The 17,500-nt window shown below is 44.8% G+C and overlaps 1 protein-coding gene across 3 annotated transcripts in view; it reads left to right on the top strand.

Moving 5' to 3' along the window:
* The window catches only part of LOC125035839 (adhesive plaque matrix protein 2-like), a 25,433-nt gene that overhangs the window by 5,974 nt on the left and 1,959 nt on the right, over positions 1-17,500 (top strand). Inside the window, exons 2-10 of one of the 3 annotated variants that reach the window (XM_047628108.1) lie at positions 8,577-8,645; positions 11,566-11,613; positions 14,805-15,021; positions 15,142-15,311; positions 15,442-15,609; positions 15,956-16,132; positions 16,899-17,070; positions 17,225-17,335; positions 17,460-17,500. The exon at positions 17,460-17,500 is cut by the window's right edge and continues 153 nt beyond it. In XM_047628108.1, the coding sequence (XP_047484064.1) occupies positions 8,585-8,645; positions 11,566-11,613; positions 14,805-15,021; positions 15,142-15,311; positions 15,442-15,609; positions 15,956-16,132; positions 16,899-17,070; positions 17,225-17,335; positions 17,460-17,500 (1,165 nt within the window). In that variant the 5' untranslated portion in view covers positions 8,577-8,584. The other 2 variants (XM_047628109.1, XM_047628107.1) reach the window with 2 other exon arrangements.

Here is a 17,500-nt window from a genome sequence, read left to right as displayed (position 1 = left end):
CCGAAGGAGAGACTGGGAAAGAGCAAATAAATTCCAGTTTGTGGAAGGGAAACAAGAGGCATGCGGCGCGTCGGGAAAATGAGACGTTGGATAATTTGATTTGCGGTCAAGGAGGCACTTGCCCAACACACTCGCAATGTGAGAATCTGTTGAAATATTGTGATACTCAATCTTTTACCCACAGTATCAATCAAATATAGTTATATTTAATTATTGGTGTCCATCCTTTCGCCGTAAAAGGGTGCCCATCGTTTGTAATCATAATAATATCAACTGGAATGCTGTGGAAATATGAACATACAAACATGAACGTACGGGCTACACAACAACCCACGACCTTTCAGAGCGAAACATCTTCATTCAAGTTTACCTTCAGGACAGTATGCGCGACGTCATTCATATCCTCGCCGTTCCCGAGACCCGACAGGAGAAAGTGGCAGCGAGAGACTCTCACCCCCGCTGTCCTTGACACGCGAAAGTGACAGTTGGTCGTTCTTGTTTGTTTTTAAACACCTGCGATTGGTACGTGTGTTAGGATACACCGTCGTTAGCAACGAAGACAGTTAAAATAATGAAACATGCCTTTAGAAGATAAACTTTAATAACATCCCGGTTAGCGTCCCAGAAAGGGAAGGCAGAGGAGGGCGGGGAGGCTGCAAGGGAGACACCTTCTTGTCGCTGTTTTTGCTGCTGATGAAAGTAAAAGTCAGTGAACTCAGCTGCTCTAGGCTACCGGTCTAGATTTTTACCACGGGTTTAGAGTTATTGTGACCAAATATTTGTTAATTCAAATTAACACCAATATGTAGAATATACTTGATGTGGGATGGATGAAACTAGCAAGTGGTTATTTGTTATACAAAACAGAAAACGGTGTTCGTAGAAACACCCGGCCTCGTGAGTCTCTGTTACTACCATATATGTAAAGTGATTACTCACTACATTCCAGTTTGTCCCACAACCATCATGTAGCTTTCACCTCCTCCTCGTGATCTCCCATTTCTTTTGAAATGTGACTCACAGGAGCTCTGCTTATGCTCGGACTCCCTTTTAAAGCAAAGTTGGTTTAGCCGAATTCAATTCATTTTTTGGTTACTGTCCTCTTATTAAGTCATGATTCTTAGACCGGTCAACTCACACCGAGCGTGAAAGCTGAAGAGAATGTAGCATCTCACGTCCGCTTACCTGGCATATACCAGACCTGTCCGACCAGCTGTCTAATGTGTTGAGGGCGGTCGCCGCTCTCTTCCTTCGTCAGTATTTTTCCGAAGCACTTGTCACTTTTCTCGCCGACGGTGCCAACGCAATCGGGGTCTCGGAATGCCACACGAGATGTTATTTCGAGGGTCTAAAGGGAGCTTTTCGCGTGACCCAACTTGGAAGTGAGAGTGAAAGTTGCACTGCGACAGAAAAAGAGCAATCATCCCAATATAGGTCACTTACCCCTGATAAGGTAAGAAAGCTGCCCTTGTTTTGTTTTATTACCGCATTATTTCCATGCTATATCAAGGTAATGTCGTTTAATTGATGGATCTGTTATAATAAATTAAATTTACAGTATTATAATTTTGTTAAGAACCATCCCTTATTATATATATTTAATGAGTAACACCATAATCACCTCACAAATCCCCCGAGCTTAGGATAAGGATCCCTTAAGTCCTTGAAATTGCCTTTTTTGAAAAATGAGGAACTAACAACTTGTTTGGTGAACACGGCAGGGATATCTAGTACAGCCTTGTGTCTCTGCATCTTGTTCTTAACGAAAATTATATACGCTTCGTTATAAGATATGCAGGAAGCTACAGTGTGCTTTGATCAGATGCAAATATAAATTCATCCATACGTGCTTCCTCCTCTTGCCTGACGTTTGTCGGGAGAAGCAGCCAGGATCTCCGTAGACGTCCATTTCTCTGGATCTCTTGATCTCCCTCGCCCCCTTCTCCATTCTCCGTCTAACTAAGGTCAAAGTACCCGGTGTTCAAGGCTGCCGTCATCTCCTCATGCCTCATTATCTCCCACCACGGGTAGCCTCATCCTCACGCAACCTTACAGTTTACCGTGTCGCCTCATAAGTATACACGTACTTCAGTAATACACACATTACGTGTAAGTTTCCTTCTTGTTAGCATGTCCTTGCACCTCCGTGTGACTTCCTTATTTAAATTTTATTTATTGCCTTACACATCGCGCATATTCTTAGTTTTTATGCAAACACACTTATCTTAGTACCCCATCCCTAATTGCGCATAATCTATGGTCATTTATACACCTTCTCTGACCATACGTAGCGCCCCAAGCTTCAATCCTCATTTCTTATACCTTGGAGTTTGGACTTAAGTTATCCAAAGTTCATTCTCACCACATCCTATATAATTAATTTACCGTTTACTGAATTTCTTGCTTGGCGCTGCTGATCTTATAAGGCTCCCCTCATTATGCGTTGCTTGTCTCAAGTGTGCCTCTTATGAGGGACGATGTGACTGGTACACGTGGATAACTGTAAGGGTCAGTCACCGAGGCGATAACAGATATCCTTCCAAGGGAGTCCTTTCCGGAGTGACTGGGAAGAGCTAGGCGGGTCCAGTGACCTCGTCGCCCCCACACTCCGTAGTTAGACAGCCTGCGTGGAAGTGGCCCGGACGGGGCAAGGGTTCGGCCGCTCTCGGCTGGCGAAGCTTTTTTCATGAAGATAATGTCTAGTTTTCTGAAGGCGTATTGGGGCTTTTATAGTCGTAATCTTTATTGGTATCATTATTACCTCTGTTTACGGTGGCATTGCCTTTGTTGCATCGATCGATTATCGGAGTAATTTATCTACACAGCGGGGCAATTACCTCGTCATATTTTTGTTATTACAGTCACGCGTGAGATTATCAGATTCCATATAATTACCAGCACTAGAGATCTCTGGGCACGAATATCCGGCCGTGCGGCCCCGAGCGGAGGAGGAGACACCGCTAAATTAAAGGTGTGTTGTCACCCGAGGCACAACCCGCATCGGTCTCCCCCGAGGTACCGGAGGAGTGTCACCCGACGGGGCCCTCGGCGCACGGGGGCGAAGGGGCCTCTGTCGCTGGCTCTTTCACCGACGCTCGCTGTGCCTACCGACTCGCGCTCCTTCGCTTTCTATATTTCTATATCTATATCTATATATCTGGCAATATACATATGTGTGTGTGTGGGGGGGGGGGGGGGTACCTAAATAAATGCACACACACGCAACACACACACACACACACACACACACACACACACACACACACACACACACACACACACACACACACACACACACACACACACACACACACACTCACTCACACACATACACACACACACACATATATATAGACATATAGATAGATAGGTACATATATATATATATATGTATATATATATATATATACATGCATACATGCATATACACATACACACACACACACATACCCACACACACACATATATATATATATATATATATATATATATATATATATATGTGTGTGTGTGTGTGTGTGTGTGTGTGTGTGTGTGTGTGTGTTTATCTCTCTCTCTCTCTCTCTCTCTCTCTCTCTCTCTCTCTCTCTCTCTCTCTCTCTCTCTCTCTCTCTCTCTCTCTCTCTCTCTCTCTCTCAATCTCTCTCTCTTTGATATTCTCTCCCTCGACATAATGAGCGGTTGAAGGGCTAGGATTCCCGATAACAACAGTAGATCATCCAGTTTTTGTGTTTGCGGGGGGGTGTAACTTGGAGGCGGGGGGGCAAAGGGATGGTGTGGTGAAGGGGATTGCGGGTGATGGGGGAGGGGTGAGAGTCGGGGAGTGAGGTAGTAGGTGGTTAGGATGCTTTGTTCCGTGAGAAATCCCTCGCCCGCATCCGCCTATAAATACCCTCGGAGATCTAAAGCATAAGTGTATTTGAGACGCCAGCTGCTTCTGAGACCATGTTATTAAGGAGCAACCAATTATCTGCCTTCTACTTATCTGGTTTTCTTCCCTCTCTGGTCCCCTGTCCCTCCCTGACCTTCAGCCGAGGCTCCTCTCCCGCTCTCTGCATCCATGCGCAATCCAGTTTAGAATAATAGATGAAAAAAAATGATAACGCAGGCTACTTGGCTACCTTGAGAGAGTCTAGATACTCGCACCTCCTCCTCCAGTGCATGTAACACACCACGCTCACCGTCTCCTTTTCGCTTCCTGCTTCTCTCTCTCGCCCTCTTCTTATTCGACCATCATTGATTCCTTTTCCCGTTACCGCCTCTCCAGCCACCCCAGCGCATTCTTACTTCTTCCTAGCGGTCGTGGCCGTTTGGTGTGGATTCCGCGGGATTCCTGAGGGCTTCCTTGCGTGTTGCCGCGTCCCACGCTGAGGATCCTGGCCTTCCTGACCTCATACCTTACTCCGTACTTCGTCATGCAATACTTCATCATACGTCTGCGTTTTAACACAGTCATTGCTACAAGCGGTATTATGGCGTTGCTATGTCTCTTCGATGAAGGAGTCATTGGTGTCTATTAATGTGCAGTAGTTATTTTTACCATCGTCACTATTAGCATTCCAATCATTTCATTTACTTACATCAGTTCATCCGAGACGCAGCTAACAAAGGCAGCCTTAATAGCTTAGGCTAATGGCCCCTCGCGGACCCCCTTCATACATCACGCGGCCGCCAGCGAAGGCATTTCCCCGAGCCATCTGAGGTAACGGCTAGGCGCTGACCTCCGTGGGCGAGGTTCAGGTTTGTGAGTAGGGGACTGGTCGGGGACCGAGCCAGAGGTTGGCAGATTGGTGAGGATAGGGAGAAGGAGACAGCTTGCCGGAAAGTTGAGTAACCCTGTATATCTCCCCGCCCACTCCCGCTTCTTCTCCTGCTCAGTGCATACGACTTCGATTGGTACATGCTATCTGTCACTATGGTCGTGATTCAGCCTTCAGTTACTTTCTTTTTTTTCTTTTTTGATGTATCCTTTTTCATGTAATTCAACCTCAACCTTGTCCTCTTCTACCCGTCTTGTCACTCTAGTCGAGACTTCTTGCAGTCTTTCCAACTTGTTGCTTTACCGAGCAAATCTGCTTCGCTTTTCGGTACGCTGACACCCCAGCCCCTCTTTGCTAGCTATTTTACCGAGCCACATTCCCCAGCCTGGCAAAAAGCGACGCCTCACGGCGCTGCCTCATCCGGTATTGCTTCGCCCCGCCGGCACCAAGCGTCACCAAGGGCATAGGTGGGCGGCAGTGTAGAAACAATATCCACCACGCCCGTAGAAATGTATGCATGCAAGACATTAGTCCTCAAGTCATCTGAACTCTATTAATTTGTATTTATTCATGATTTGTGTGTGTGAGTGTGTGTGCACGTGTGTGTGTGTGTGTGTGTGTGTGTGTGTGTGTGTGTGTGTGTGTGTGTGTGTGTGTGTGTGTGTGTGTGTGTGTGTGTGCGTGTGTGTGTGTGTGTGTGTGTGTGTGTGTGTGTGTGTGTGTGTGTGTGTGTGTGTGTGTGTGTGTGTGTGTGTGTGTGTGTGTGTGTGCTGTCGTTAATACAATGCAATAAAGGAGGAGAAGGATCCCCTAGTGTAAATATATGTCCCTTTTGAACACCGTGCATACAGCTCCCTGCGTGGGTCTATCCCCATCGAGTGCCCGCACGAGGACCTGCTGCGTGTGGGTGAGCCGTGGGCGTAGCGGAGGTGGTCGAGGGGGAGAGAGCGGGGGAAAGAGGACACGAGGGAGGTCCGGGACGGAGGACACCCAGTGGTCTAAGAGGCTGCGGTGTCCTGTTTTTCCCTTCTGGTTTATTGGACTTGAAGCCGTGCTTGCTGCGCGTGGGCTGAGTACCGTTCCAAAGAGCGCTAGTCCGTGCGCTTGGGTGACCAACTTATTTATTCCGAAAACTCGTAAGTCTAGCCTAAGTGTGGTCATCGCCAGATGCCATCAGATTCAGCCACGAATGTTTTTTTCCTTGATATTGTTCAAATGCAGGAAAGGGCAGCAAGGACAATGCACACTTCTTGCTGGCGACTATCTTGGCCCGACCCTTAGGCAGACCATACTCCCCGGGAAGTATCCGACTCGCGCACACCTCCGGCGCCACCTAACCTTCACGTGTCCTTTAGCTTTGGAATATTCAAATCGACTTGAAATCACGCTTACGACAGGCCAGACTGACTTCAGCGCTTCTAACCATGTCCGGCCCCTCCACGTTGGCCCAACCTCCGTCTCTGATCATTTCGGTAGATCTCTACAGCGCTTTGTCAATATTGCTGCCGCGTGGGCGGCGGGGCAAAATAACAGGTTTATCGTCTGGCAAAACGTGCTTGCTGCCCCTCCTATCCTCATCTTTCTCTCCTACCTCTTTTCCTCCCTCTTTCTTTCCCTCCCTTTCCGTATTACCCCTTTCGTAAAGATGGGCCGTTAACTCCCCCCGGCCTCCGACTCACAGTCTGGGCGGCCATGGTTTTTTCCTCGTGCTTTTTACAGTGCGTTCGTGAGTGCGGGGTGATTGACGAGCGAAGGAAAGACTAGGCAGCGAATATCTGGATGCAGATGTTGCCTCCAAGTTGTATGAATCGCATTGTGATAAACAGAAACGTTGGTCGGTAGATATAACTGTAACATTGGTACACGTCCTTTAGTTGATTCATGCGCCTTATGTTCGATTTAGTGATTGCGAAATTCCAAAAGGGAAAATTACACAAGTATAGCAAATGTAGTTATTTCACTGGCAAATTGACGGCATATTGTTTAATGTCTTGAAGTACTTAGTCTCTTTGTGCTCTTAACAAAATAAGTACAAATATTCTTTGACCTTTCCTACCTGCCTCGACAATGGCAGAGGGAGCTGAGCAGGAGATGGGGCATGGAAGAGAAGAACAAAAGATATGAGGAAAGAAAATGTGGAGGAGGCGGAGAGACCGAGAAGACGGCTGTCGGTGACGCAAGAATCTGAGGGCGTTGTTGGCCTGGAGTGAAAGTTGCAGAATCTCACTTGCAATTGTTCTATTGCAAGAGACGTCTATAACTTTTGCCTCATCGATGATTTTTATCTATAAAAAAATCTTCTTGAAAAAAATAATAGAAATTAAACAAGATTAGTGTTGTTTGTAGACATCAAGCGTAATCGGATGACAACGCGGTGGAGCCATCTCGCCGCCATTCCCTCTCTGGCTACGTCTCCTTGACTGCCTTTTTGGCGCCTCTCGCCTTGCTTAACTCGGACCCTTCATGTGAGAGGCTTTCTTTTATCATTATTCCTGAAGACACGTCAAGAGGTAAACAGGAACTCCTCTGTCTTGCCCACAGGCTGTTGGCTTTCTACCGCCCACAGCCCCTCCCGCAGCCCACGTCGGCTAGGTACAGTTAAACCGACCTGTTCTGTTCGGTGTGAAGTCATCTGTTCGCTCATGATGACCTAAGTTCGCCGGTCACTTGCCCAGGTCGCTGTCTAGGCACCGCCGACGGCCGGGGAGCGGAGGGGAGCGCGTTCTGGGTCTTACTGTGGTGGAAGGATCATGCTTCCATTGTTTTTAGTTGATGTGTGATTGCTTCTATCAAATATCCAGGCGATATATCATCGACTACACCGAAACACTAATGCCAGATGCACGACTGTTACTCAACAACTTTATCCGAGATTACCAGAACAAGAGCACATTGTTTAGATAATAACACAATTACTCTAACATTTACTTTCGCAATGAATCAGACCAAGATAAACAATGGATAGGTATTAACATGCACAACTGCAAACATATATAAACTAAGCCGCCGTAGAAAGTGCAAGCGCAAATGATCGAAAGTGATGCGACGATTTCCTTTCGTTCTTCCAGTTTCGGTCAATCGTCCAGCACACGCACGCGCGCGCGCATACTCTCTCTCTCTCACACACACACACACACACACACACACACACACACACACACACACACACACACACACACACACACACACACACACACACACACACACACATACAAACGCACACTGTCATATACACAGTAACATTTGCACTGACACTCTTTTCACACACTCGCACATGCGCGCGCGTACCCCAAGTACAAATAGATAAATCTATTTCTGATTATCAAAACGTGAATAACAATGAACTAAACAAAAAACGTGGCTCAGCTAAAATAAGATCTGGGTGTTGGTGACTTCTCGACGACCTTGTGGCGCCCATATTAGACAAGGGCGGAGCTGAGCGCGGGCGGAGAGAAGTGGGAGAGGGGCCAGCTGAGTCCTGGCGGCGCCGTAGGACAGGGAGAGACGATCCTTCTCCCTTGGCCCTTAGCCTTGGTCTCTGCTTTTTGTCTTTTCGCTGTGATCCTGTCAGCCAAAGATGTGAATGGATTATATGGCAGTGGATGAGGGCATCTGTACTGGAACACCTGTATTTTTTTTTTTTTTTTTTTTTTTTTGATAGAGAAATTGGGAAAAAAAAAACATTTTATCGATAGAAGGAAGATTATAATACGTTAAGAATAGGTAAGACTTTCCAGCATTCGTCTCTTTCAGGCAGTTTATTTTCTTGAAAAAGTTTGAACATTTATTACAGTGTACCCTTCTTTTCTTCCACAGAAAACGTGATGAAGTTGTTAGTCGTCGGTCTGGCGCTGCTCGTCGGCGGTGCTTGGGCACAACATTCATGTAAGTTCTTTGTAATAGGGTGATAACACCTTGTAAATATGCCAAGTAATGCAAGTGGTTGATATTCATATGCAATGTACAAAGTATTGTCCTTTTTATAGTAGTTTGGCTTACAGACAGTAGATCTATTGACTTTTTTTGTAAATATAGATTAATTGTTTATGCGTATGTTTAAAAGAGTTGGTGCTTTACGTTAGCAAATCAGACTCAACTAACATGTCAGACCGCCAACGTTACGTTGTGTTTATCTTTATAGTGTTTTTAAATAATACCCCGGAAGGAAGTAGCGAGAGGCCTTGATGTTCAGTTCATAAATAGGCCTTTCGTGACAAGTCCTGACGAAAAACACATACGTGCGCAGAATTGGGATTTAGGAGCTCCCTTTCAAAACACATTCAGACTTTATATTGTATTCACCGTGGAAGAAAGCCTACAGCATTCCATATTAGGCTGAGCAGATTATCAGCGGAAAAAAAAAAAATCCCGAAATCAGGTCAATGAGGAATTATTTTCCCCATTTATCCCTTTTCCAACAATTATCACAGTGAACATATAAGACCGAGATTATTTGGTTCAAACACGTTTATATTCAGACCATCTGTGTTAGGGAAAACTTTCATGTTTTTCTTTCTTTTTGTTTTTATTGTTGGATACGAAACAATTCATTATTCTTTGCAATATGTTTTGCCTCCATTAGATTTTTATTGAATCACGTTATTATTATTTCATGCATTTTTTTTTTTTTTTTTTTTTTTTTTTTTTTTTTTTTTTTTTTTTTTTTTTTTTTTTTGTCTAGATGACTATAGACAAGTATTTTACTTTCTCCTAGGTTTTATTTCTGACTTAGTCTATGTTGTGATTATTTTTTACTCAAATTAGGAATTTCTTCATCGTGAGGAAGAGTTTTTTAACTACCATTAGTTTCACAGCATTCTGCATGTTCCCCGTACTTTCGAAAAGCTGCGCAACTTGTTGACTTTGTCTTCAAATTATGTGAATGAAGTTAAAATGTATTCACTGACTATTGAATGACTAGAATTGTTTCTCCATGTTTGTTTGTGCAGTTATCAACCGCGACACAGAACTATTAGCTTTGCCCAGCGATCAACTGATTCACTCAGATGTTGAACTCGATGCCGTCGAGTCCATTATTCCTCCGCCTCAACGAAACCCTGTGAATTTGAACGTGTACTACGCTACCCCAGATCAACTGCCTTTTGGGGCGAGGTTACCAGGCTATGAGAAAATCGATTATGCTTATGGATACCAAATACGTGATAATCAAGGCCCCAAGAATGTCGAAACCCTGCCTACAACGACAGTTAAAACAGCAACAGAAAAAGACAGTGTTTTGGGCTCATTCCACTCATTATTCTTTCCGGAATCTTTACATCTTACTCCTCCTGATAAAGAGTATTTGGACCCTTCGCCTCAGTCACAAAGTCCGAAAGTAGATCAACCTCAGGTAAAATCATTTCTTGAGGTTGGTGGTGCATACTTGCCTCCTGATCTTGATTTCAAAGCTGAATTGCCATCTCCTGCAGCACCATCTGATCAGTATCTTCCTCCAGAACCTGAGACAAAATTCGAAGCAATAACTACACCACCACTACCCAGCAATGAATACCTTCCTCCTGACTTTGAAATAAAATCTGAACCAACACCTACAACACCACCAACACCCGCCGATGCGTACCTTCCTCCGAACCACATTAGGAGCACCGAACTGCCACCTTTTCTTTCTGAATATCTTCCACCTCCACTTGATCTACCAGCATCTTCGGACCGCGGGTCACGCCATCCCATTCCTCCGACTCTTCCCAAGCCAGCAGCTGGTGCTGCCTGGAAGGTGGAGCAGCAATCTCCTGTGGGAGGTGATCAGCCAACACTTCAGCCTTTAGGGATTCAAACGGCCCACAACGAAGCTCCTGTCGAGTTTGTCGGAAAATACACCCCTTCTCCACCCCTTGGGGTTGAGGGTGTGCCTGAGGATAGGGTTATTGCCGTCACAGTAAAACCACCCCTAGGAGTTGTAGCTGCTGCTGAGGACCCCCCGCTTCATTTTAAGGCTGAAACTCCTGCCCAGTTGCCTGTGGGAGCCATTGGCGAGTTGAAAGATGAGATTATTATAGCTGACTCTGAAAAATCAACACAGCCTCCTATAAGCATAGTGGGTGATTTAGGAACAAACAAAATATACTTTCAGTCTGAAACTTCAAAATTGGAGCCTTATGCCATCATCAGTGAAATACAACCAGAAACCATTGAATTTCAGTCAGAAGTAGTCCAACTTCCACCCTTAGCTTTAGTGTCAGAACTACAGGAGAACTCCATTCGGGCCTATGCCGAGCAACCCAAGCCAAGCCCTTATGCTGTTGTTGGTGAACCTGTGGGCAACGCCATCAAGGCTGAAGCACACTCTCGTCCTGTGGTTGTAGGAGCTATTGCTAAGGTCAATCCTGTATGTGAGCAAAATGAAAATTGTGCTGATGACCAGATCTGCATGGATGGCCTGTGTGTCAATGCATGTGTAATTGCAACAGGACTCTGCGTCGGCCATGCCAGCTGTGTTGCACGAAGACATATTCCTGGTTGTGTTTGTCCTCATATGTTCACAGCCGTCACCCACAGCCGCAGCGGGCAAGATCAGTATGACTGCATGCCCATGATGATGATGGCTGCTGGCACCAGCAGGGGAGTTCAGATCACCGCAGGAAAAGCAAGTAACACAGGCTATGGTTTTGCTCCCATCGCTGATCATCGCAGAACTGACACGCGGATTCGCTATCCTCCACTTGCCATTCTGAGTAAGATGCTTCTGTTGCGGCCTCCATCCGGCACACCCTCCGCATGATGAACCCTCCGCATGCGAACTATACTTCGCTCGATCCTACTCACTCTTTCTGTTTTACATTTTCAGCTTTTCCGTTCAGTCCGCTGTTGCCCGTCGCCCCCATCGCTGTGTTCCGTAAGCACTGCAAAATAGTCTAGTAATCTGCATGTCGTCTTGACCTGCATGAACCTCCTGTCATCTCTCTTGATTATAAGCATATTAAGGGACATCAAAAACTGCAGTGACCATACATTTCAATAAAAGCATGTGCTACCAGTAACACATGTTACTGCACGACATGCACTTTCTTCAAGCATCTTTCTAAGAAAATCCCAGGAATGTCTGCGGTCCATACGACAGTTTCTAACCGTCCAAATAGTTACTAGCCACAAATAGTTACTAGTTTTCCGCGAATTAGAAAGCTAAACTGTATGCATGTCAGGTGGCATGTCTATGATACTATGATCCTTAAGGACAAAGTATGCCATGTATGACAGAAAATAATGCCCTTTGAAGTAACATTTTTTTTCCGCGAGGAAGTCTGCATTCGTAGTTAACATTCAATCTGCTGCCAGTTACTAGTTTAGTCTTAACCTTGATAGCCAGGTTATTTTCTTTGTGCATTCCTTAAGTAGTGGCTAAGCTCCTTGTCATAGGTTCGCTTTTGTCACTTCTCAAACCTCAAACAGACAGATAATCTTTATCAGTGATAGTCATGATAAAGAATCGACATTTTCAGTTCAGCAAATAGTACTCTTATCAAAAGCATGGTTTAATGTATGAACTACATTCAGGACTTGGATATAAGACCATGTATAATATGACAGCCACTAATCAGCAGACAGATGTCTCCAGAAAGGACTAATTTCAAATAAAGCATGGATATAGCAGATTGGGAATATTGACTGACAGTATACAGCATATAGGAACTTGACACAAGTCTGACATGGATACCTCACATCTACCGTTTGTCCTGAAGATTCTTAGAGTAACTGCGGATCCAATTGGCTTCTGGATAAGGACTTTGTAATATTCAGTAAGAATTTGCATGACTATGTAGGGACTACTGTATTATGACTGTAATATTCAGTAAGGATTTGCATGACTATGTAGGGACTATTGTATCATGACTAAACCTTAGCCCTTTATATGTTGCAGCAGATTTCATAATGATAGTTACATAGTCTTCGATTTGTCTTAATTTCCTTTACTAATAATGATCGCTCTATCCCAAACGATATGTTGGAGATATACTTGGAACTCTTTCCTTTGAAGCATGTGAACTGAAACATTTATTTTCCGTTTCTACACGATTTTATGTTGCGTGTATATGGGCTTATAACATTCCAGCATGTGATGACCATCAACTTGTAACTACAATTTATGTTTGGTGTAAAACTGTGTGAGTGAATGTGCGTATGTTAACAAAGATACCATCCCCTTGCGGCACACAGCAGCTCAGTTGATTCCAGAACTCAGTTTGGACGAGGCAAGTCCCGTCCTTGAAATTTCACATATAAACCCAAAGACGTTGACTCGAACAAAGGGTAACAAGGAACGACATGTTGATACTTTCCTCATCTAATACGGGTCTAACTCATGTTTCGTTTAACCAACTATGAAATTTATAATCAATTTACAAGCTATACACTGTCATTACATCAGCAACCGATTGATGTCGTGTATTAGTTAACCACTGACAGTAATGTAAGTTATTCTATATCTGAATCATTTACTGGTACCTTCATTCTCTATGTTCTGCGTCATTTACGAAATATTAACCTGCTAACAATTACCAGTTTTCAAGGTTTTCGTTGGCATGATTATAACAATGAGTATATAGATATGTGTTTGCATTTCCATTTACATCTCTATCTGTCTCTCTTTATATATGTTTATATATGTATATATATACATGTGTATGTATCTCTCTAATACACACACACATCTATATAAGTATATACATGTGTGTGTATATATATATATATATATATGTGTGTGTGTGTGTGTGTGTGTGTGTGTGTGTGTGTGTATATATATATGTGTGTGTGTGTGTGTGTGTGTGTGTGTGTGTGTATTAATTAATTCCCATGCTATCACCGATGTGGTGTTTGATAAACTACTTATATATGATATATAATATATAATATGTAATATAATATATATATATATATAATATTCATATTCGTGGGTCTTTATACTGGAAGTCGCTGACCAATGATCCTTCCCAGGGGAGTAGTTGTTTCGGTGATCATTGTCGATGGTTCTCAACCACCATCATATCAACGATAGACTCACCTATTACTGTATCTAGTTACTGTTACTTAATATATGCAAATACGTGTGTGTGTGTGTGTGTGTGTGTGTGTGTGTGTGTGTGTGTGTGTGTGTGTGTGAGTGAACACGCGTATCGCATTTGCATATACTGGACAAGTTAAACGTAAATGCGGTAGTAGGTAAATCTATCGTAGATATGAAGGTGGGTTGAGAACCACTAACAATGATTACCTAACCAGCTACTCCCCTGGGAAGGATCATTGGTCAGCCAAAACCTGTATAAAGACCCAATCAATTGCATGATGTCAACATGGCCCCAAATAGTCAAACACCGCATCGATAGTGGCACGGATATGAATGAATATTATATATATATATATATATATATATATATATATATAATGTATGTATATATGCATATATAGATACATATATATGTGTGTGTGTGTGTGTGAGTGTGTGTGTGTGTGTGTGTGTGTGTGTGTGTGTGTGTGTGTGTGTGTGTGTCTATATATATACAGTATGTGTGTGTGTGTGTGTGTGTGTGTGTCTATATATACAGTATGTGTGTGTGTGTGTGTATGTCTGTGTGTGTGTGTGTGTGTGTGTGTCTATATATACAGTATGTGTGTGTGTGTGTGTGTGTCTATATATATATACAGTATGTGTGTGTGTGTGTGTATGTGTGTGTGTGTGTGTGTGTGTGTGTGTGTGTGTGTGTAGTTATATGTATATGTATATATATATATATGTGTGTGTGTGTGTGTGTGTGTGTGTGTATGTATGTATGTATGTATGTATGTATGTATGTATGTATGTATGTATGTATGTATGTATATATGTGTGTATGTGTGTGTGTGTGTGTGTGTGTTTGTGTGTGTGTGAGAGAGAAGTCCACAAGTCCTTACTCAACATAAAATATCATATACTGTTGAATGTAAGATATGCCCAAGAACACAACCTTATTTTGAGCTTCTTGTCTAACACTTGCCCCCCCCCCTCCTCCCTTCTACGACCTTCTGCGACATCGCCGGCGTCGCCTTCAACAGCCGAGACACAGGGTCGGGTAACGACGCCTCTGAGGCAGTCCTTCGTGGATCGCCCATTTGTAAATCGACAGACGTCCCAGGACCCTTGCCGACCCTCGCCCTGCGGGCCCAATACCCGGTGCGAGGTGAGCTCAAAGGGCATCGCCCTTTGCAGGTGCCTTGCTGATTTCGTCCCCGACGGAAACACTATCAACGGATGCAAGCCTCAGTGCACCAGGTAGGAGGCGCAAGGCTGCGCGAGAGTTCGTTATGGAGTGATAATGAAACTCATGAGATCATGAATGCGCCGCCTCAGGAAGGCAGGAGAGGTGATCACTTCTTTCCCTCTTCTCGACAGGGATGACGACTGTCCTGACGACTACCGCTGCCGATCGACCAAGTGCGTGCGCGTGTGCGTGCAGGGAGCTTGTGGCATCAACGCTGATTGCGAGTCTCGCAACCACCGCGCTGTGTGCAACTGCCCGAACAGCTACAGCGGTGATCCTCACATTCGCTGCAACAGAAATGGTATGGATGTGGGTCTGCTTGACGTAAATGCTATCTTCTGTACTCCGCTTCAGTTGCTCTATATTGCCATCAGTAGCAGGTGTTGTGTTCAAAGTCAAGCTCCCTCTGAGCCTTGTCGTCTCGCCCGCAGTGCCTGAAACCCGCGTGTTCCCCCCTGCCCCCCCTCTCAACCCGTGCGACCCTTCACCATGCGGCATCAACGCTGACTGCACCACGCGCGGAGACAGGCCCGTGTGCACTTGCCCCATCGGCTACGAGGGCGACCCGCTCACCAACTGCCGCCGCGGCGAATGTATCGGTTAGTACAATAAAATCTGAACATATTTCAATTTCCTTTAGTATTATCATTGCTGTAGTTTCATTATCAACAATCATGTTGACAATTGTACCACCATGATCAATGTATGATAATGATTACTGTATCATAACTATTATTATATCTTTTTGTCATTAGTAAGAAAATCTCCCTAATATTCTTGCAGCTGTTGTTGCCGACAAAGTAATCATTGCCACATAATCTGCCATTATCTCCTGCACCGTTGTTAATTACCACAACTATTACTGGTGTTAATCAACATTAGCAACTACTATTGCATTAACATGGTTCGTATGACAGTAATATTCTGGTTTCTGGTTTGCCACAGAGAGCAATGACTGCCCAGGACACCTCACCTGCCAGCGTCTCAAGTGCATCGACCCCTGCCAAGTGGGACTGTGCGGCCAGGGCTCCGAGTGCACCGTCAGGAACCACCAGCCGGTCTGTTCCTGCCCGCGAGGATTCGTGGGAGATCCTTTCACCAGGTGCAGGAGGTTTGACCCTCGTAAGTGTCGATGTTCCCTCCTGTCAGTAGTTGTAAATATGTGTGTGTGTGTGTGTGTGTGTGTGTGTGTGTATGTGTGTGTGTGCATATATATATGTACACACATACATAAATATATATAAATTCATATACCGAAAATGGGTAGATAGACATTGACACACACACCCGCACACACCCACACACAGGCACACACAACACATACACACACACACTCACACACACACACACGCGCACACACACACACACACACACACACACACACACACACACACACACACACACACACACACACACACACACACACACACACACGAGCGCGAGCGCGCGCGCGTGGAAAATAATTCAGTTGTTTATCCACTTACATACTCCAGCTCTTTCTGGGGGAAACGCGTGTAACGTTACAATATTTTATATATTGTTACATCTCCTGGAAGTTTTGTCGGGCGCGGCGGCGAGGCAGGTGGTGCGATCTGGGCAGTTCTTTCTGCCCTTATATAGAACGCGGCCTTGCGGAAAGGGTGCGGAGCGGTTTTGAAGGGGTGCAGGGTATGGAAGGCACCTGATCTTTTTTTGAGAGGGCGAGATACTTCAAGATACGCGTAGTTATGCATAGAATTTAAAAACTGAACATTTCAAGGTTAAGGAGACCCCTTGTATATCTTCACCTCTTTATCAGCTCATATATCTGCGTCAGTTTTGCGCATACGCTTTAGAACACTGGTACCGACTTCCCATTCCTTACTACACGAAACTGATCCCTTTCCAGAGGAACTGTGCAACCCATCTCCTTGCGGCCGTAACACCAACTGCAAGGTGCGCAACGACCGCGCCGTCTGCTCCTGCATCGACAACTACATCGGCAACCCCCTCACCGGCTGCGAGCCCGAATGCGTCCGCGATACGGACTGCCCCAATAACATGGCCTGCCGGAACAACATGTAGGTGTCCTTTGACGAGCCTTCAGCCGTTCGTGCGCCCTTTATCTACCTCATTCTTCATGTCAGTCTTATTTGCCGACGAGCAATAAAAAAAATCACAAGAAAATGATAAAGGGGTACGAACAACATGTGATTTATTAAACTCCCTTTCCAGCTGTGTGAATCCTTGCCGTGATGCCTGCGGTGAGGGAGCTTACTGTGACGTCAGGAACAGTCGCGCTATTTGCTCTTGCCCCGAGTACTACCAGGGAGACCCATACAGCAGGTAAGTTATACACCCAAGGTAATAGTGTTGTTAAAAGAGACGCCACACACACATGTTGCCAAAAAAAAAAAAAAAAAAAGTTTCCAGTTCTTCATTTTCACTCCCCGCGTTTCCCCGCGCGCAGGTGCTACGCCGAGTGCACCGCTCACGACGACTGCCCCAACT

The sequence above is a fragment of the Penaeus chinensis genome, chromosome 20 (genome assembly GCF_019202785.1).
Source record: "Penaeus chinensis breed Huanghai No. 1 chromosome 20, ASM1920278v2, whole genome shotgun sequence".
Lineage (NCBI taxonomy): Eukaryota > Metazoa > Arthropoda > Malacostraca > Decapoda > Penaeidae > Penaeus > Penaeus chinensis.
Note: the sequence above shows the minus strand (reverse complement) of the source record. Positions and strands in the feature narration are given on the sequence as shown.